This window comes from Schistocerca nitens, chromosome 6, assembly GCF_023898315.1.
Source record: "Schistocerca nitens isolate TAMUIC-IGC-003100 chromosome 6, iqSchNite1.1, whole genome shotgun sequence".
In the NCBI taxonomy this organism is placed as follows: domain Eukaryota; kingdom Metazoa; phylum Arthropoda; class Insecta; order Orthoptera; family Acrididae; genus Schistocerca; species Schistocerca nitens.
Genome location: NC_064619.1, coordinates 738539604 through 738560932, shown reverse-complemented (window position 1 = coordinate 738560932; position 21329 = coordinate 738539604). Strand labels below are relative to the sequence as shown.

At 42.9% G+C, this 21329-nt stretch overlaps 1 protein-coding gene across 1 annotated transcript in view; it reads right to left on the bottom strand.

Annotated features, from left to right (window-relative positions):
• The window catches only part of LOC126262787 (trehalase-like), a 361100-nt gene that overhangs the window by 251746 nt on the left and 88025 nt on the right, over positions 1–21329 (bottom strand). Inside the window, exon 2 of the mRNA XM_049959608.1 lies at positions 7610–7859. Coding sequence (XP_049815565.1) covers positions 7610–7819 — 210 coding nt within the window. The 5' untranslated portion in view covers positions 7820–7859. The remainder of the gene's footprint in view (positions 1–7609; positions 7860–21329) is intronic.

The following is a 21329-nucleotide window of genomic DNA, read 5'->3' as shown; positions in this document are numbered from 1 at the left end:
TGGCATGTTTTAGTAATAAGTTGTAAGTTCGACATTCTGTCTTTTGGATGTGACTGAAAAGACATGTAATGTGAATCACTGAATAAAAAAGTGGAAGAATTAATTCAACAGCCTGTGACAGTTCATTTAATAATGTATATTGAACTAAACAGAACCCTGAAATAGTTTTTGCAAACAGGATCTACCTACTATAAAGATTATGCCAACAGAGAGAATGACTTTCTTATGGACAACCAATACAACATAAGTAAGAAAAAAGTTAATTCTTTATAATGACAGTTTAAACTAATGGAAAATATAACAGCACAAAATGTGCTGCAGACAATATCAAGGAAGGTGGTTTTGAGGTTGGGAAAAAAAATGTAAATTGTGAATTCGATGTAGTAAAGTAAGAGGCACATTATTATCAGTAGAGGTAGCAAACCGCTTCACAGATAGTTATCAAACTCTTATATTTTTTATTATCATACTGTAAAGACTAATTATGTTTTTCAGATTCAAATCTCTTATTATTATTGTTATTATTATTGGCTATGGGGATAGATGCCTGGAAAATATGGTTTGTTATTGCTAGGGAAAAGGAATAATGCCTTTAAAGAGTGGGCAAGCTGGGTTGAATACTGCAAAACAGAAGCTGCGTTTCTACAGGTCGTGACTCAAACACAAAGCTGACTAATTGCTGGAATCATGGCTGAGATCGTCATAAGCTACACGACCCCTCTTAAGAATCATTAATTATTTGTCATAATTCAGTTTCTCCAAAAGCTCTCCCAAAAACGTCATGAAAACCATTATATCTTTGACTTTGCGTTGGAATGTGTTGGTACTTAAACTTCAGTTTAAAAAACACTAAATTAGTCTACATAACTTTGTACATAAATACACCACCAAAAACAGCCTTTAAAATGGCTCATGCGCATTATGAACAGTGGCCCACGTCCACAATAAAGTGTTTATAAGCACTTTTCCACTGATATGAATCAGTTATGAACAAAGTAATGTCGTTTACATGCTCTACTGTAGAGCCAAACACATATTGTACCTTCTTTTTGCGTTTGTCGTAAAAATGCATGGACAATAGTAAGCTATACAGAAACGCCGAATATGTCGACAGTTTTTGACTCTTGGTGCATCTGATCACTGGACTGGAGTTGCCACTCGTGAATATGATGCTAGGTATCCTAGTCTACTTTATCTAGACAGAAATGTGTTTTGTCATTTGGAGCTTCAGCTTCTCCCTCCAACATAACCGAATACAGGTCGTCCATGTCTAAGCCGTACTCCAGCTAACAAAGAAGCCATTCTAGAAGCTGTACACCAAGGACCCCAGTGAAAAACATGTGTGGTGGTGAGGCAACTGCATGTCTCAACTCTGTCAAGTGGGGGGTGCCCCAGGGATCAGTGTTGGGGTCACTCCTGTTCCTTGTTTATATAAATGATATGCCCTCTAGTATTATGGGTAACTCTGAAATATTTCTTTTTGCTGATGACACTAGCTTGGTAGTAAAGGATGTTGTGTGCAACAGTGGCTCGGTTTCAAATAGTGCAGTACATGACCTCAGTTCATGGCTTGTAGAAAATAAACTAACGTTAAATCACAGTAAGACACAGTTTTTGTAGTTTCTAATACACAATTCAACAAAACCTGACGTTTTAATTTCACAGAACTGGCATATGATTAGTGAAACTGAACAGTTCAAATTTCTAGGTGTTCAGATAGACAGTAAGCTGTCGTGGAAAGCCCACGTTCAGGATATTGTTCAAAGGCTTAATACTGCCATTTTTGCTATTCGAACGGTATCAGAAGTGAGTGATACTTCGACACGAAAATTAGTCTACTTTGCTTATTTTCATTCGCTTATGTCGTATGGTATTATATTTTGGGGTAACTCTTCCCATTTTATAAGGATATTTTTGGCTCAAAAACGGGCGGTTCGGACAATAAGTGGTGTGAGTTCACGAACCTCTTGTCGACCTCTGTTCACGAGTCTGGGTATTTTGACATTGGCCTCTCAACACGTATATTCCTTACTGTCGTTTCTTGTTACCAATATTAGTTTATTCCCAAGAATAAGCAGTTTTCACGCGGTTAATACTCGGCAGAAATCAAACCTGTATTTGGATCGGACTTCCTTAACTCTTGTGCAAAAACGTGTGCATCCATTTTCAGTAAGCTGCCACTCGAATTCAAAAATTTTAGCAGTAATCCACGCGCTTTCAAATCGATACTGAAGAGTTTCCTCATGGGTCACTCCTTCTATTCTGTCGAGGAGTTCCTTGAAAAATTAAGCTGATTCTTATTGTATTGCCGACAGCGTTTACTTAAATTTATGGACTGAATTTTTTCAGGTTCACGAACATTTGTTTTTATCTGTTATTACTTTTATGTTGTAATTTCATGTACTGACACGTTCCATGTCCTTGGAGATTCGCTCCTCAATTTGGTCCTACGGAACTTGGCGTGTAAATAAAATAAAATAAAACTTGCTCATTGACTTGTACATGATGTAAGAGAACACCCCTATTACTGTTCATTAATGCAACATCAAATTCATTAAGACCATCTTCTGTAGATACAATTTGTGAATGGTTCTAAGAACAACAGGAGGCCAATGACGACTCTCTAAAAATTGTAACATTATATGATGTAGCTGCGTTCATGCCACTCGATAGCCACTGTCACATCCACTCTTGCATCTGTGTGTGGGACGAGATATTGAGTTGTCGCGCCACTTGACTGACTGAATGTATCATTCATCACCAACAATTTGCCTGAAGCACTAAATTGTATTCACCTTCATGTTCAGCAAAGATTGTTCTACCAAAAGGATGGTGTACCTGCACACTTTGGAAGATATGTACAATGGTCTTTAAGTAGAGCCTTTCCCAGGAAATATATCGAACATGTAGGCTGTGTTTTATGGTTTCCACGTTCTCCGACCTAAATCATCTGAGTTACTTGCTGGGGGAGGGGGATGGGTGCACAGGGAGTAGTAAATTTATTCTAGTCCACTTGTGAATGTGGGAGAACTGGTAGTGCCGTTCGGTGCTGCTGTTGTAACTGTCGACGCAGCTGTGCTGCGAAGAGCTCGGATACCTTATTGCTAATTCTTCGTATAGCAGGGAGGTTGTTTTGAGCATCTGCCTTGAAGGTTATGTAACAGGAGTACTTTGAAGAGACATGTTGTCACGGTCACTGTATTTGAAATATTATATTGTTAAGTTTTGTAGCTATTTCTGTCCTATGACAGGTAACCTGTTTTTAACAAATTATTACTTTTCATTAGTGTTTCTGACATGCCTGACTAATAATTGTTATGTTCAGCACTACAAAAACTGTAGTTGTGGATACATATCGTTTCAGGAATTGTGTATAGTACATCATTATTGGAAAGATGGAAAAAAATAAATCAAAATATCTGTCTAAATTTACGTAAATCTAACTCCTGAAGCTGAGCATTCTAACGCAGAATTTAACTCACTGCACTGAAAGGGCAGCACAGCTACACAGTAGTCTACATAGATACTTGACTGCAGTGTCGACAATTTCCAGTTTTTGCTCCCCCATTTTATGCCATAAATAAGTATATTTTGAAATTTTCTCAAAGAGATAGGTAAGTGATGGCACTCTGGCATGTGAGTGCACAAATTCTGGTTTAACTTACGTATGGACTCTTATCTAGAACGAGATGGTTTTGATATATTTTTGTGAGTATGGATTTGTTTTCAAAGTTTCTGAAGTTTTATCCAATTAAAGAAAGTGACCAGTAGGAAGATTATTTCCAAAATTGTGATAAATTACATTCCAAATGCAGAGATATCATAAACAAGGATTTGCAAGTTAGAGAAGAAACTCAAATATAAGCTGATCTATGTTTACCATCTATCAAGCAACTTGGGTAGGAAGATATATGAGAGAGACTGGTGTACTGTGTAGGACATGCTGCAGTAAGAACCACTCAGACTTTGTTGAACATGTTTGTTATTTAAGGTATGGATGTTTGTTTTGTTGGATATTAGCACAGTACCGATAAGCTCAGTTTATCATTTTTGTGCATAAAATTCAAAGAGTTCATTGCAGACTTACTTTTGAGCTAATGTTCGTATAGAAACGTTGTGTGTGATCCTGTCACATTGAAAACCAGTTATTAATTTTTTTTATAATTGCATTTCCTAATCATAATAACAAAAGTAAACAGTAAATGAAAGAACTCATAGAACAGGAAAAAAATTTGGAAGTGAAGGTAACTCACTAAGTTTACGTTTTAGCAGTATTTTCCATATCATATTAATATGAACTTACACTATTTCAAATAATTACTCTTTTTATAAAATGAATTTCTATAAATTCAAAATATTGTTATTAGTATACAAAATACTTTTAAGAATATATTCATGTCAACTCACGTAAATCATTGTTTTTCACCTTTGTATGTTGGCTACATCTTTGAATTTCACAGTGTTCAGCTTTTGGAAAAAAATTTCACATGGGAAGAACTTCATTTAAAGTTCTAGTATGGAGTTTGACTAAGTTTATATTATGCAAATTAGAAAATTTGTAAATGTATTAATATTTTCAATGAATATTAAAGTTACAGTTCAGAATATCACCTGGTGCACATTACTATGTGAAAGATGGATAGCACCTACACAGAAAGTACAGATGCCTTTGGACCAGAGAGCAGCATATCTATGAATAATAATAACTGAGAATGCAAGGCAGTAAGAAGTAAAAAATGGACGCCAGAATGGTAGAAGGAATGTGTAGACGAACTATAGAGAGGAAGCTAACTTGAAGAGAATGTTACGGAAAGTGAAGAAGGAATAGGTGAATATGGGAATATAATACTGGTAAAAGAATTTCGCTCTAAATGTCCAGGTCGAGATATGGCACCTGGAAGCGATTGACAATGGCTCATAATTTAAAAACTGAAGTACACAGTATTACTGTTCCATAATAATTTTTATTGTATGCTTGTTTGTGAAGTGAAAGTTTATCAGACAAGTTAAGAATGAACAGACAGTCCACACAACAGCAGAGAAATCTTCTGTCAGTTTGTGTATCGTTGGGTATCTGTATAATTTGGGTAATTTTATGGTTTTATGTCAGTCACTAAGTTTGTTAAGGATTTATACTCATCTGCACTGCCAAAATCATTGGGTACATCATTACATGATATTTTAGGTTTTGTGCCCGTGTGAAATTGAAGCACTGGAGTTTGTGTTTTTCGAATAGATAAGTAGAAATTAAATATTACTGTGGAAATTAATACTGTGTGTTTTAGTTTTTGATATGTCTAGGACCCATGTTCCTCCAAGTACAGACGGTGTAGTCTATAAATCCCTTACAATGATTGAGATACGCCAGAGAGCCAGCCACGACTAAACCATTCCACCTGGCGTACAAGATACACAGGAGTCAGGTGATATACCCTCAGATTTGAAGAGGAACATGACTCCAATTCGAAGGATCACAGGTGGTGACAGGTGTAAGGATACTATGGTATAGTAGGGGGCCCAAATTTCGTCACTTTAGAAGATCAGGACATGTATAAGCCCTCGGAGGTTATGGAAAAGCTTGCAAATTGGCATACAAATTCTTGAATTTATTCTGCACTTGCAGAAAACTTACAGTTAAATTACTATAACATACTAAGCCAGTATTTAACATGAACGATAGCGCTGTAAAAACAGAAGTACAAAAAGAAGTGTTTTCAATTTCGTCCGCCATAAAGCTTCTCAAAAATACAATTAATTTAAATGTATTTTTCCATTATAACAATGCCAAATAATATCACTAGGAGGGCACGAATGAACATTGTTTTCAAGCTATGTCGCATATGAATGCATGTCTCGGTAGATGAAGAGCATGTTTTGGGATAACAAACCAGGCATTTTGTACAACGAATCCATTTCTCTCCATTTTCATTTTTCTACAGGAAAAAGTAAAATATGTGAAAATAGAAACAAAAAGGAATTTTTAGTAACAATTCCAAGTTTCGTCCCTGGGACGAAAACAGTAATTGCAAATGGGGTCGAAATTAGAAATATCCGAGAGATTTATTATAATCGCCGCTAGGCGAACGTAGGCGAAACCATTGACAATAGCGATTAGACACCAGAAACATACGACTGAAAGGAAGCCCAGTATTTGAACACAAACTAGTGCTCACTAGGTATGGCAGGCTGTTAATTTGACTAGTACAGTAACTCGCATCAGTGCAAAAAGATGAATTCCCGTGTATACGGAAAGTAAGCTCCATGGAGGGGACTCTTTCAAGAAAACAATAACTGAGATCACGCATGCGCACGCAGTTATACACTGAATAGACAAAGAAACTGATACACCTGCCTAATATCGTTTAGGGCTGCCTAATATCGTGTAAGGCCCCCGCGAGCACGCGGAAGTGCTGCAGTGCGACGTGGCATGGACTCGTCTATGTCTGAAGTAGTGCTGGAAGGAATTGAGACCATGAATGCTGCAGAGCTGTCCATAAATCCGTAAGAGTACGAGAGGTGGAGATCTCTTCTGAAGATCACGTTGCAAGGCATCCCATATATGCTCAATAATGTTCATGTCTGGGAAGTTTGGTGGGCAGCGGAAGTGTTTAAACTGAGGAGAGTGTTCCTGGACCCACTCTGTAGCAATTCAGGACGTGTGCGGGTGTCGCATTGTCCTGCTGCAATTTCCCAAGTCCGTCGGAATGTGCAGTGGACACGAATGGACGCAGGTGATCAGACAGGATGCTTGTATACAATCAGAGTAGTGTCTAGACCAATCAGGGGTCTAACAGCACTCCAACCTCTCACGCTCCGCACCATTACAGACCCTCCACCAGCTTGAACAGTCTCCGGCTGACATGCGGGGCCCATGGATTCATGATGTCTCCATACCCGTACACGTCCATCCGCTCGATACAATTTGAAACGAGACTCGTCCGACCAGGCAACATGTCATCAAAAGTCCAATCTCGGTGATGACGGTCCCAGGCGAGGCGTAAAGCTTTGTGTCGTGCAGTCATCATAGGTACGCGAGTGGCCTTCAGCTCCGAAAGCCCATATCGATGATGTTTTGTTCAATGGTTCGCAAGTTGACACTTGTTAACGGCCCAGGATTGAAATCTGCAGCAATTTGCAAAAGGGTTGCACGTCTGTCACGTTGAACGATTTTCTTCAGTCGTCGTTGGTCACGTTCTTGCAGGAGCTTTCTCAGGACGCAGCGATGTCGGAGATATGATGTTTTATCGGATTCCTGATATTCGTGGTACACTCGTGAAATGGTTGTACGGGAAAATTCCCACTTCATCGCTATCTCGGAGATGCTGTGTCCCATCACTCGTACGCGACTATAACACAATGTTCAAACTCACTTAAATCTTGATAACCTGCCTGTGTAGCAGCAGTAAACTGATCTAACGACTGCGCCAGACACCTGTTGTCTTATGTAGGCATTGCCGACCGCAGTGCCGTATTCTGCGTATTTACATATCTCTGAATTTGAATATGCATGCCTATACCGGTTTCTTAGGCGCTTCAGCGACAGTGAAAACCAGAGGTTTGCACGGCGAGTAAACGGGGAGCCTGAGCCCGCTGCCGCCAGTGGACTCACCGCGGGCTGGGTGTGCCAGTCGGGCAGCGTCCAGTTCAGCAGCTGGCCGCCCTCCTCGAAGTTGTCGGCGACGAAGCGCGCGAGCGCCGCGCGGCCCGGCTGTCCGTTCTGCGCCGCCATGAACGCCTCGAAGTTGGCCAGCGTCTGCGCGGGCGCCTGCCGCTGCTTCATGTCCACGAACGTCTTGGAGTCGTCGAAGAGCTGCGCCATCTGCACGGTGTGCAGCAGCTCCCCCTGGCAGTACACCTGGCTGCAAACACAGCACACCAGTACAGCTACGCGTCGCCAGTATTCCACGCCACAGGCCAGCTTACAAGCGCAGATATGGGGTGGTTATAATTAGGGCTGTAGTTATCGTACGACAGTGAAACTTGCTACATTTTCTAGTACATTAATGCGGAACCGGTTTACCCTCGAAAAAAATTACTTCAAATTTTGGCCACCACGTGCAAATCTCGCACTGTGAGCGATTGAAAGGTGAATAGAAATCTTTCTGTATTTAGTGGATTAGGGGCAGAAGAGATAAAATAAGTGAGAAACGCATAATGTCGATTTTATTATTAACTACTGCTTACACAATTTGTTCGGTACAAACACTGGAGATGTCAACGAGTCGTTGTACGGCGGCAAATTTGCAGCAGGTGGCCAAAGCTGGAACAATTTTTTTTTCCAGTGTAAAATGGTTCCACATCAATGCATTAGCATATCTTCCGAGCTTTGCTGCCGTACGATAATTAAAGACCTCAACAGACCTCTGTGAGTAGCTGAAGTTTAATCGCAATCGGAAACATTTATACACTGTTTAGTAGCATTATGCTAACACGAATTTAGGTGTCTGCCATAATCCATTGAGGATTGGGTATGTTACCAAATTATACGTCATCTTTCACAAATTAAGTACACAACAAAATATCGTTGCATCCTCGTTCATTTACATAACAAGAACTGGTCTCACCGCAGTCGAAAACAAAGTGGGAACAATAGTTCATTCCATCATCCCGGTTGATTTACATTGGACTTGAGAGTTCAATAACGTTTATGCCCTCTGTGATCGTTAACCTGCCTGACACATCCGTGCAATGCTCAGTACTAGTCCGCAGAGGTGCCTGTTGCCATTCTTCAATGCCAGTACTTCAGAATGCTCGTGAGTCTGCGACTGAACAGTACGAGCTCGAACACGACTCTCAGCCGTGTCCGTCACACTCTCGAAGGGTTCGCTGCTAGTCATTCCACTTCCTCGACGTCCAGGCTTCGCACGACCTCTCTGGCGACGCCCGCTACATTGGCCCTGGAATTATTGAGCTCGCGAAGGAGTTGAGGGCCACCACATTATGCGCCATTCACTAAGCGGTCCGAAAGGATCCGTGTGATGCACTGCTTTCTCGTAAGGCGACTGTGGATAACAACAAGATCCGTACTGCTATCAATAGTGATTCCTCCACATAATAGCACGGAACCTTGCCTTAATTTGTCGATTTCCTTTACAACATTTGACAGGTACTGCTCACCACAGCACCTTCACACATGAACACGGACATCACCCCATGTCAGAGGATATCTGTACTCGTCTGTGAATAACACGTTTCACCACTGATGAGGCTGCCAATTGACACGGGGACGGGAGAACTGAATACGAGCTCCGAGATGTTGTCATGTCGAGGGGGGTACTCAAACAGGTTGTCTAGGTTGTAAGATCCTTTCACACACCCAGTTGCTTAAGTTTGACTGGACGCACTGCCTCTGTTGGCACTGCTGAGATCGTCTTGCAATGCTCTCGTAGTACTGTGGAACGCCACGATGTAGAGGTGACCCGATATCGGTCTGCACATTGGGTGGTAATGACCTGCTGACCTTGTCCGACTCACCATGTGCAGTGACCTGCCTACCTGTAGCGCGTCTACAACTTACGGAATGCACTGGCATCTGCAGCACCACAACCGAAAGCGCATAGTTTTTGGATCAAACAAATCGTCCTTCAACTCGCACTGCATTAAGATGTCACATTGCATGTGCTCGGTTGAGCAAAATGTCCACAAATGACAACTGCCATCTATGTAGCTTACTAGAACACTGTGACGCTGTTACTCACTACCTGAAGACGGGTCACCTGTTACTGTAGTGCATGACAGAACCGGCAGAAGGCAAATGATTTTAGCTGTTGTAGAAATCGAAAGCGAAAATCTCAAGCTATGCAATGAGACCACAGGAACTGCCCGCATCAAAATATATGCAGCATACTGGACGTTGATACATGTGTTCACCTAATTCTTTTGAGGAGTGTGTTACTACGGGTATCAGTTTCCAAATTTTACTATTAATTTTCGTACAATAAAGTAAGATGAAAAATAAATGGCGAGCATTTCCAGAAGTTGGAGGCTACGCTTAACGTGGCTGCTCTCGTGAGGCCCTGCCCTGGTGGGTGGCTTGTGGCTCGCCAGCTGGAGATCAGTCTGACTCACCTGCTGTCAGCAACAATACGTAGATGCTCACGAAGAACAGATGCACTATTGCTGTTGTTCTGATAAAACAGCTTTACGAGTAAAGCCCTGCTCACCTCTGACTGTAACCGTGATGCGCACTCGTGCTTGCGCTTCAGTCCTAAGTCGCCGTTCGAGTACCGGCGCCAAACGGCACGTCATGACACTACCAACAATACAAATCCTGCAGCGCACAGCCTGAACGTCGTTTCTATAGTGTTGGGTACCCATTCGGTAAATAGTTTTCTGCCTACATTGGTCCAAATAGCGAAAGTTTAGTTATAGCCACAGCGTATTACACATTTCTGTTTTACGAAACATGAACTATCGATCTGGAATACTCCATACCAGAGACAAATATTATACACAGGTTGACAAGACTCAGTAGACTCCGTGATCCAAGAGGCACGAACTGCTCCTGATGATGCCATTAAGGCGACGATAGCTTCCAGGAAGAAGCAGTAAGTTCAGGAAAATAGGTTGTGCGCTGGCGGCAGTAGGAAGCGCGGTGTTATTCATCCCATTAATAATGCGCACAGGTCGATCTGGAACACAGTAGGTCTGCTAGCACAACTGACATAAGTGACGCCAGTGAAGCGATGTCTGTGTGCCCATTAGCTGTACGGAATTAGTGCATCGGACCGACGTGGATGTCTGACGGTGTGGCAGTATGCAGCTATCATCTTTCGTCGCACGTGTGACCATACCATGAACCAAACTGTTACATTCGTTGGTCTATTAATGTCAGCTGTCCAAAAGTATCTACAACAAATAATGTAGCACTCACATTCACGTAACACGGTGTAAGAACAGTGTATGTAGAAACGTCTCTGTCGCACCTTCTTAACGACTGCTGCTGTCAGTGAATGCAGGCCCATCTCAACCAGTTTCAGAGAACACATTGCGAATGGAACTGCTTATAAGAGACATTTGGAATCGCCCGTCTCTCAATAGGCCATTGATCAGAGCAGCACATAAAACTGCACGTTTTCAATGTGCCAGACAACAAACAAACTGGACAGTAGCTAACTGTGGTCTGGTCCAAAAAGCGGTCATTTCGCTCTCTTCAAATGGTGCAAGACGTATGGCTTATCTTCAGCTCGACGAGTCGCTTAACCCACAGTGTCGTTCTCTGGTGTTCTGGGGCCGCACCCAGATTGCCGTGAACATAAACCACGAGGTTTATTCCAACATTCTCGGCAACCATAGGTTGCCCTTTCCTCTGTGTCTTCACGATGAGTATACTGCAGATGCCCCCATCTTCCACGGTGATGGTTCAAATGGCTCTGAGCACTATGGGACGCAACTGCTGAGGTCATTAGTCCCCTAGAACTTAGAACTAGTTAAACCTAACTAACCTAAGGACATCACAAACATCCATGCCCGAGGCAGGATTCGAACCTGCGACCGTAGCGGTCCTGCGGTTCCAGACTGCAGCGCCTTTAACCGCACGGCCACTTCGGCCGACTTCCACGGTGACAAAAGCCGCCAGCGCAGTCGCACAAGCGTAGGCTACACCCCTGGCATGAGGTCACTCAGTCGCTCTATCTCACCTCGAATGATTCATTAAATCGGCCGATGTTAATCCTGCAGTGAATGTCTGATGGCACTATTTGGAAATGCAAGTGACACGCAGCAGAGAGCATCCTGCAGCTGGTAGCTATATGCATTTAATCATCAACAGACAGTAAGTGGCTTAAGCTCGATATTACGTACATTTACGGAATGATATCACAAACAACAATGTAAACACAGAACGAGAAAACATCAAGGCATGCATTTTTTCCCTGTAGGGGAAAAGAAGAAACTCAGGAAAATACTGGTCCCATAATATACAGGGTGTTTCAAAAAGGTACAGCCAAACTTTCAGGAAACATTCCTCACACACAAATAAAGAAAAGATGTTATGTGGACATGTGTCCGGAAACGCTTAATTTCCATGTTAGAGCTCATTTTAGTTTCGTCAGTATGTACTGTACTTCCTCGATTCACCGCCAGTTGGCACAATTGAAGGAAGGTAATGTAGACTTCGGTGCCTGTGTTGACATGCGACTCATTGCTCTACAGTACTAGCATCAAGCACATCAGTACCTACCATCAACAGGTTAGTGTTCATCACGAACGTGGTTTTGCAGTCAGTGCAATATTTACAAAGGCGGCAGATGCCCATTTGATGTATGGATTAGCACGAGGCAATAGCCGTGGCACGGTACTTTTGTATCGAGAAAGATTTCCAGAACGAAGGTGTCCCGACAGGAAGACGTTCGAAGCAATTGATCGGCGTCTTAGGGAGCACGGAACATACCAGCCTATGACTCGCGACTGGGGAAGACCTAGAACGACGAGGACACCTGCAATGGACGAGGAAATTCTTCGTGCAGTTGACGATAACCCTAATGTCAGCGTCAGAGAAGTTGCTGCTGTACAAGGTAACGTTGACCACGTCACTATATGGAGAGTGCTACGGGAGAACCGGTTGTTTCCGTACCATGTACAGCGTGTGCAGGCACTATCAGCAGCTGATTGGTCTCCACGGGTACACTTCTGCGAATGGTTCATCCAGCAATGTGTCAATCCTCATTTCAATGCAAATGTTCTCTTTACGGATGAGGCTTCATTTCAACGTGATCAAATTGTAAATTTTCACAATCAACATGTGTGGCTGACGAGAATCCGCACGCAATTGTGCAATCACGTCATCAACACAGATTTTCTGTGAACGTTTGGGCAAGCATTGTTGGTGATGTCTTGATTGGGCCCCATGTTCTTCCACCTACGCTCAATGGAGCACGTTATCATGATTTCATACGGGATACTCTACCTGTGCTGCTAGAACATGTGCCTTTACAAGTACGACACAACATGTGGTTCATGCACGATGGAGCTCCTGCACGTTGCAGTCAAAGTGTTCGTACGCTTCTCAACAACAGATTCGGTGACCGATGGATTGGTAGAGGCGGACCAGTTCCATGGTCTCCACGTTCTCCTGACCTCAACTCTCTTGACTTTCATTTATTCGGCATTTGAAAGCTCTTGTCTACGCAACCCCGGTACCAAATGTAGAGATTCTTCGTGCTCGTATTGTGGACGGCTGTGATACAATACGCCATTACCCAGGGCTGCATCAGCGCATCAGGGATTCCATGTGACGGAGGGTGGATGCATGTATCCTCGCTAACGGAGGACATTTTGAACATTTCCTGTAACAAAGTGTTTGAAGTCACGCTGGTACGTTCTGTTGCTGTGTGTTTCCATTCCATGATTAATGTGATTTGAGGAGAAGTAATAAAATGAGCTCTAACATGGAAAGTAAGCGTTCCGGACACATGTCCATATAACATATCTTCTTTCTTTATGTGTGAGAAATGTTTCCTGAAAGTTTGGTCGTACCTTTTTGTAACACCCTGTATAATTTAAAGTAGAGAAAGCAGTTAGTGAAAAACAAAATGGTTCCCTTGAAAATCTACGTGATAATACAAAAGAGACTCGATAGATATTTGAAGATTGTACATCACAATTTCATAATATTTCAGGAAGTAAAAATACTTGTTGTTTTCCTTTGATACTATTTATTGAGATGTTTTATTATGTGTGATGAAATGATACAGTGTGCATTATACACTGAGGACCCAAAGCAAATGGTACACCTGCCTAATATCGCGTACGGCCCCCGCGAGCACGCAGATGTGCCGCAACACGACGTGGCATGGACTCGACTAATGTCTCAAGTGGTGCTGGAGGGAATTGACACCATAAATCCTGCAGTGGCTGTCCATAAATCCGTAAGAGTACGAGATGATGGGGACCTCTTCTGAACAGCACGTTGCAAGGCATCCCATATATGCTCAGTAATGTTCGGGTTTGGGGAGTTTGGTGGCCAGCGGAGGTGTTTAATCCCCGAAAGCCACTTTGTAACAATTCTGGATGTGTGGGGTCTCGCATTGTACAACTGGAATTGCCCAAGTTCGTCGCAATGCACAATTGACATGATCTGATGCTTGTATACGTATCAGAGTAGTATCTAGACGTGTCAGGAGTCCCATATCACTCCAACTGCACACGTCCCACACCATTACAGAGACTCTACCAGCTTGATCAGTCCCCTGCTGACGTGCAGGGTCCATGGATTCATGACGTTGTCTCCATACCCGTACACGTCCATTTGCTCGATACAATTTGAAACTAGACTCATCCGACCAGGCATCATTTAGTCATCAAGAGTCCAATATCGGTATTGACTGGCCCAGGCGAGGTGTGAAATGCAGTCATCAAGGATCCACGAGTGGACATTCGGCTCCGAAAGACCATATCACTGATGTTTTGTTGAATGGTTCACACGCTGACTTTTGCTGGTGGCCCATCATGGAAACCTGCAACAATTTACGGAAGGGTTGCATTCCTGTCACTTTGAACGATTCCCTTCAGTCGTCGTTGGTCCCGTCCTTGCAGAATATTTTTCAGGCTGCAGCGATGTCAGAGATTTGATGTCTTACAGGATTCGTGATATTCACGGTACGCTCGTGAAATGGTCGTACGGCAGAATCCCCACTTCATCGCTACCTCGGAGATGTTGCGGCCCATCGCTCGTGCGTCCACTATAACACCTCGTTCAAACTCCCTTAACTCTTGATAACCTGCCATTATAGCAGCAGTAACCGTTCTAACAACTGCGCCAGACACTTGTTCTCTTATACAGGCGTTGCCGACCGCAGCGTCGTATTCTGCCTGCTTACATATCTCTTATTTGAATACGCATGCCTATTCCAGTTTTTTTTTGGTGCTTCAGTGCAAAATAGCATCAACATATGTTCAGTATATTTTACAATATTTGGAAACTTCTCTTAATATGTATTTAGCATATTTTACAATATTTAGAAAGTTATCACAATTTTTGTGGTGCTTCCCATGTAAGAACGTTGCATATTCTGTAAAAGTACGCAGTGAAATAACGTTGTGTGTGAAAAAATATTAAATTTCCTGTCAGAGTGTCAAAAATAGTGGAAGTATTGACGGAATATATTATCTGATATTCTGAAATAACACAATATATTTTTCAATTACTGTCCAAGCTAAGAAAAACTAGTTCTGTAGGGGATAAGAGAAACTAACAAAGAAAAAAATTAAACAGAGGATAAATGAACTGTTCACTGAGAAGGTAAGTTCGCCTAAAATTTCCTGCATTGTACATCAAGGTGTTTACACGTATCCAACAAATCTACCACTTTCTCTGCTGATAGAGGAAGAAGCTGTTTATACAACATAGGAAACCTCGTAACAGATGTACAAATGTTAACTTGAAGTTCATTTTCTGTTTTGTTTTTAGCAGAGAATGACGTACCCAAGATTGAATGACATTGTGACTAAGAAGCAGGTACACTGCAGTTCGATCATCTGAATTTAAATTCGACCGTGTAACCAGTAATTATCAGGTCTGAATCAGGCTCCATATTTCCTTCAAGAACAACGACAGCAATAAAGTCGTACTGGCTCATTTTCTTTTTAATGAAAGGTGTAGTTAAACAAGTTTCTCATATTACATTCTTCCGAAACAATAAAATAATGCTCTACTGCTTTAAAATATCCTGTAAAAACAAGGTAGTTGTACAAAAGTATCTTTGTCCAGTTGTAGTTTTGCCCAAATCAACGAGCAGACCAAGCGACTTGTGCTAGTGTACAGTTTTTACGTTATAAGGATGTACAGCGTTTCTTTACGTCTCGCTTTTATTTTAAGGCACGCCTCAGCAACTGTAAAATATAAACTTATCCACTGTTCCTCCTATTTTCTTGACACTCTGCTTCCAAGGTGATGGATTTAGTTTCCTTTCTGCGCTTTTATTTAATGACACAAATATCCCCCGGAGAAAAACATCAGCCACGCCCGCCATTTTCACTGATATACAACTTTCTTCCAGGATGTCCAACTTTACAACTACATATTGCAGAACTTGTAAACAGAGGGAAAGACGTCTGTTGCTATGGTAGCGTGTCTCACGTGATGTACCACTTCATTCAAGTGAAAACTCAAGTTTACCAAAATTGTGATGTACAACTTTCTTTGAGGGAGGTCTTCATATGTAGAAAAACGCATCTTGGCAAAATCAGCAATAATGGAACAATGTTCATCATGACACTTGCTACACATTTTTCTATCAGCTGTCGAAAACGAGACGCATGGTTGACGAGAGGGTGCCTATAAACTCATGAACAGCTGAACAAGCCGGAGAAAGATGTTGCGACAATAAACTGAATGTCTTGGGTACAGAGACTTGTTGGATGAAACACTACCGGGAACTGTGGATTGAAGAAGACGACAAAGAGGCAGGAAAAGCTACTCCAGAGGATGAAGCAACACACTAATTTATTAAGACATGACTTCACAGTACATGCGATACAGGAGGCACTGTATCAGATAAACAACAGGAAACCTGAACGGCCTGAGGCAATTAACGTAGTACCCCTTGAATACGGAAAATTAAAGTTACAAAGAAGGCTCTCATAAATTTTAAATGAATGCTGGAAGATGGAAGCTGCTAACGAATCGTGAAAACTTTCGGAGCTCATACCGCTCTACGAAAAAGAGGGAAGAGATGTCTGTAGAGTATTAAGTCTACTAAATGCGTCCAACACCCTACAAGCGGAAAAATGGAATGGCTTTGTAAAGGGACCATCTTGTAATGACAGTGCTACTATTGCACGATAGTTCGTTGAAAAACGACGAGAATATAACCTGGAGACTAACAACGCATTCATAGAGTATGGAAAGACTTCCGATGGAGAGAACGGGAGCGAGCTCTGAAACATAATAAAAAAACGATGGTATCCGAAACAGTTAACAGAAGTAATAAAGAGTGTATGAGTGCACAGAAATTGTGATAGATATAGGGGAAGAGAACACAGGAGCAATAAAGATGGAGTGCGGCAGGGGGTGGAAGCGGGGGCAACCTTTCACTTACTGTTTCTAATATGTAGGGTGAACATCATAGAACGGGCAAGCTGCAAAGACGAATTCCTGACTGGAAATGGAGGAAAAAACTCCCTGTGAACATGTGTCCGGAAATGCGTCGTTGCCGCAGTAGATGGCGCTGACGAATCTGGGAGTTGCTCTGACCACGTGCCGGGTGTTCCTCGTTTGTCGCACGCTATGTGACTGACGCAGTGCACTGTTAGCAGCTGAGTGGTTCGGTGTTCGTGTCGGGAACAAGCCGAGATGGTGTCTGTGTTTGCCAGGCAGATGGAAACGGTCGAGAGGCAGCTTGGCGATACCATAACAAGTACCCTCACAGACACAAACCACATCACACAACATTTCGAGCCCTTTTTGGGCGTTTGTATGATTGTGGGTGCTTTCAGATAGACGAGTGTGCAGGGAGGCGGGAGGCTGTGTGTACTCCAAATTTGGAAGACTTGGTTCTACTGGAACGCACGACACGTCACCTGGTCAGAGGAACTGGCATTATTCAGCGTCATCTACTGTGGCAACGACGCGTTTGCAGACACATGTTCACAGGGTCAGGAAGCCGTCCCTGCAGTTTTTCCGTTTTATTAATGTTCACCCTGTATACCTGGACGAGAATGCTAGACAGTGGAAACGCGAAGTTTAACGAGGTGTCATATTATTACTAGAACACATACACGTGTGTGTGTGTGCGTGTGTGTGTGTGTGTGTGTGTGTGTGTGTGTGTGTGCAAAAATTAAAAATCCAGTAAAAAAACTAAACTAACGATCCTCAAATATCCAGTACGCTCCAAAATAGTGTTAGATGAACAATCAGCAGAACATGTGTCACATTTTCAGCTGTTGCGCTGTGATATTGCCTATCAAGTCACTAATGAATGACCTTCAAACGTTTTATGGCACAATACACAGAATGAAGGCAAGAAACAAGCTAAAATTTTGCCAAGTAATGGTTCGAAACGCGTCAGTCAGGTGGTGAACAGGCACGTCTTAAGTACCATGGCTACTGATGAAATTTATGATGTTTCTACCGTGTGAAGAGTATTTGATCCTGATAATGTGGGTTATGTCGGTGACTGCGTAGATCGAGCTGCTAACGTCTCCCTATGTGTGTGTTACGAATCTGACGGATTCTCGTAGGGGCCAGTGGCGCCCAGCCCCCTGAGAGCAGTCGAAGTGTGAAGTTGCGGCCGCTCGGGTAGGCGGCAGAGGCCGTCACACGCACGCCCCGCAGCGCGGCGCTCGTGTCGTCGAGACGCCGCACGCTTCAGCCCACGCGCCCCGCAGTCTGGGGCTCTGGCTAAGAGGCCCAGTGTGACAACGAGTGCCGTGTGTCTGGCCTCTGGGGAATAAATTATTTTTACAAGTGCGACTCTCTGCTCGAAGAACATCTTCATGGGGTGTTGCTTTCGCCAGTAACACTTTTACTAGAAAACTGGGTGGAGCTTGCCACGCTGGTCGATTGGTGTTCCTGTCTGGTTTCGGTGGCTCCCCTTGTGGGGGGTGGGAGTGTGACAGCCGGGTGCCGCTTCACGTGGAGAGACAATTTCCCTGTTTGCAAGGCGGGAACGTAGCCCACTGGGTGATCTAATGAAAAATCTACAAGTGGGATTCTAGGAGGCCATTTTCTAGAAATTTCACATGTGCGAAAAGGTATCTGGTAAGTACAAGTTTAGAACTAGATTTTCTTATAGCAATTCCAAAGTATAAGCTTTAATGCAATAAAGACCTGGAGGGGACAATGGCGAGAGGTGTGCCCTGAGCATTGTCAAGCCCTCCCCTGCATCACTGAGAGACCGCCTGGATGTGAAGTACCGCGTAAAATCACGGAAGGTGTGCAGATACTCTTTATAAATGGGGAAAAACACCAACTCCCAACTGTGACTGCGGAGCCAACAGGCAGACCATCCGCCACATCGTCCAAGAGTGCAAGAGAAGAGCATACCGTGGCAAGTTCAGTGATTTCCTCATGGCAACAGAAGCCGCAAAAGACTTTATGCATATCTTGATGTTTGTATTTAATTCTATTGCCCTCTATCTATATGTTTTCTACTTCTTGTACAGTATATTTTATTGTGTTTTATGTATATCTTTGTTTAAACATTTGTAAGAAGTATAAAATCATGTGCATTGCCATACACTAAATAAACAGGCAGGAAGGAAGTTGAGAACTTGGGTCTGACAGGACTGCCTGTAAAACATGAAACCCGTGTTCGAATCCTGGTCTCCCACAAAGTTCAACTTTCCCCACTGATTTCAATCGATACCCGCTACAATCATTCCTTTCTGTATTAATTCACAATGAGTGCTAGATCAAAATGGTGTGTGTTCTTTTGGACATGTCCGAAAGAGACACTACATATATACTACTGAATGAAATAAAAGCAGAGGACGTCACACAGCCAAAACTTTTCTGAGAATCTCGTATCTAGATTTGAACACCTCTTTACTCTTGTTAGCCCAATAAAAGAAGGAAAATTAGGGGAAAAAATTGTGCAGTCACAAATTTCGGAGAATGGTAGGATAGAGAATGGTAGGATGAAGTGCCATGAACAACATACCAAAAATCCTCACCTATAGGGGTGAGCGTTGGGGTGGTGGGCGTTTAAAGGGCAACATTTTCCTCTAATAACTCGAAAACCATCGCTTCTAGCGAAACTGTTTCCCAGTACAAAATTAAAGTACGTTAAATTTCCTACAAGAAAGCTAGTATTAATTTTTTCTCTAGCACTAATAGTTTCCGCGTTACAAGAGGTGTAAAAGCCATAATTTAAAAATAAACAGTCTTTTAATGGTTTAAATTAATGTTTAATGCCCAATGAAATTGGAAAGAACAGAAAATATACATTGGTTATTATAAAACAACATCTTATCTTCAATTTGTACAGTTCAACAATCAACAAAGTATCTTCATAATCGTCATCTTCTTCCAGATCGAGCAACGGTGCACCATTTATACACGTACCGTGGCACGTGCCGCAAACTACACTACTGGCCATTAAAATTGCTACACCACGAAGATGACGTGCTACAGACGTGAAATTTAACCAACAAGAAGAAGATGCTGTGATAAGCAAATGATTAGCTTTCCAGAGCATTCACACAAGGTTGGCGCCGGTAGCGACACATACAACGTGCTGACACGAGGAAAGTTTCCAACCGATTTCTCATACACAAACAGCAGTTGACCGGCGTTGCCTGGTGAAACGTTGTTGTGATGCGTCGTTTAAGGAGGAGAAATGCGTACCATCACGTTTCCGACTTTGATAAGGGTCAGATTGTAGGCTATCGCGATTGCGGTTTATCGTATCGCGACATTGCTGCTCGTATTGGTCTAGATCCAAAGACTTTTGGCAGAATATGGAATCGGTGGGTTCAGGACGCTAATACGGAACGCCGTGCTGGATCCCAACGGCCTCGTATCACTAGCAGTCGAGATGACAGGCTTCTTATCCGCATGGCTGTAACGGATCGTGCAGCCACGTCTCGATCCCTGAGTCAACAGATAGGGACGTTTGCAAGAAAGCCACCATCTGCACGAACAGTTCAACGACGTTTGCAACAGCATGGACGATCAGCTCGGAGACCATGGCTGCGGTTACCCCTGACGCTGCATCACAGACAGGAGCGCCTGCGATGGTGTACTCAACGACGAACCTGGATGGACGAATGGCAAAACGTCATTTTTTCGGATTAATCCAGGTTCTGTTTACAGCATCATGACGGTCGCATCCGTATTTGGCGACATCGCGGTGAACGCACATTGGAAGCGTGTATTCATCATCGCCATACTGGCGTATCACCCGGCGTGATGGTATGGGGTGCCATTGGTTACACGTCTCGGTCACCTCTTGTTCGCATTGACGGCACTTTGAACAGTGGACGTTACATTTCAGATCTGTTACGACCCGGGGCTCTACCCTTCATTTGATCCTAGCGAAACCCTACATTTCAGCAGGATAATGCACGACCGCATGTTGCAGGTCCGGTATGGGCCTTTCTGGATACAGAAAATGTTCGACTGCTGCCCTGGCCAGCACATTCTCCAGATCTTTCACCAACTGAAAACGTCTGGTCAATGGTGACCGAGCAACTAGCTCGTCACAATACGCCAGTCACTACTCATGATGAACTGTGGTATCGTGTTGAAGCTGCATGGGCAGCTGTACCTGTACACACCATCCAAGCTCCGTTTGACTCAATGCCCAGGTGTATCAAGGCCGTTATTACGGAAAGAGTTGGTTGTTCTGCGTACTGAATTCTCAGGATCTATGCACCCAAATTGCGTG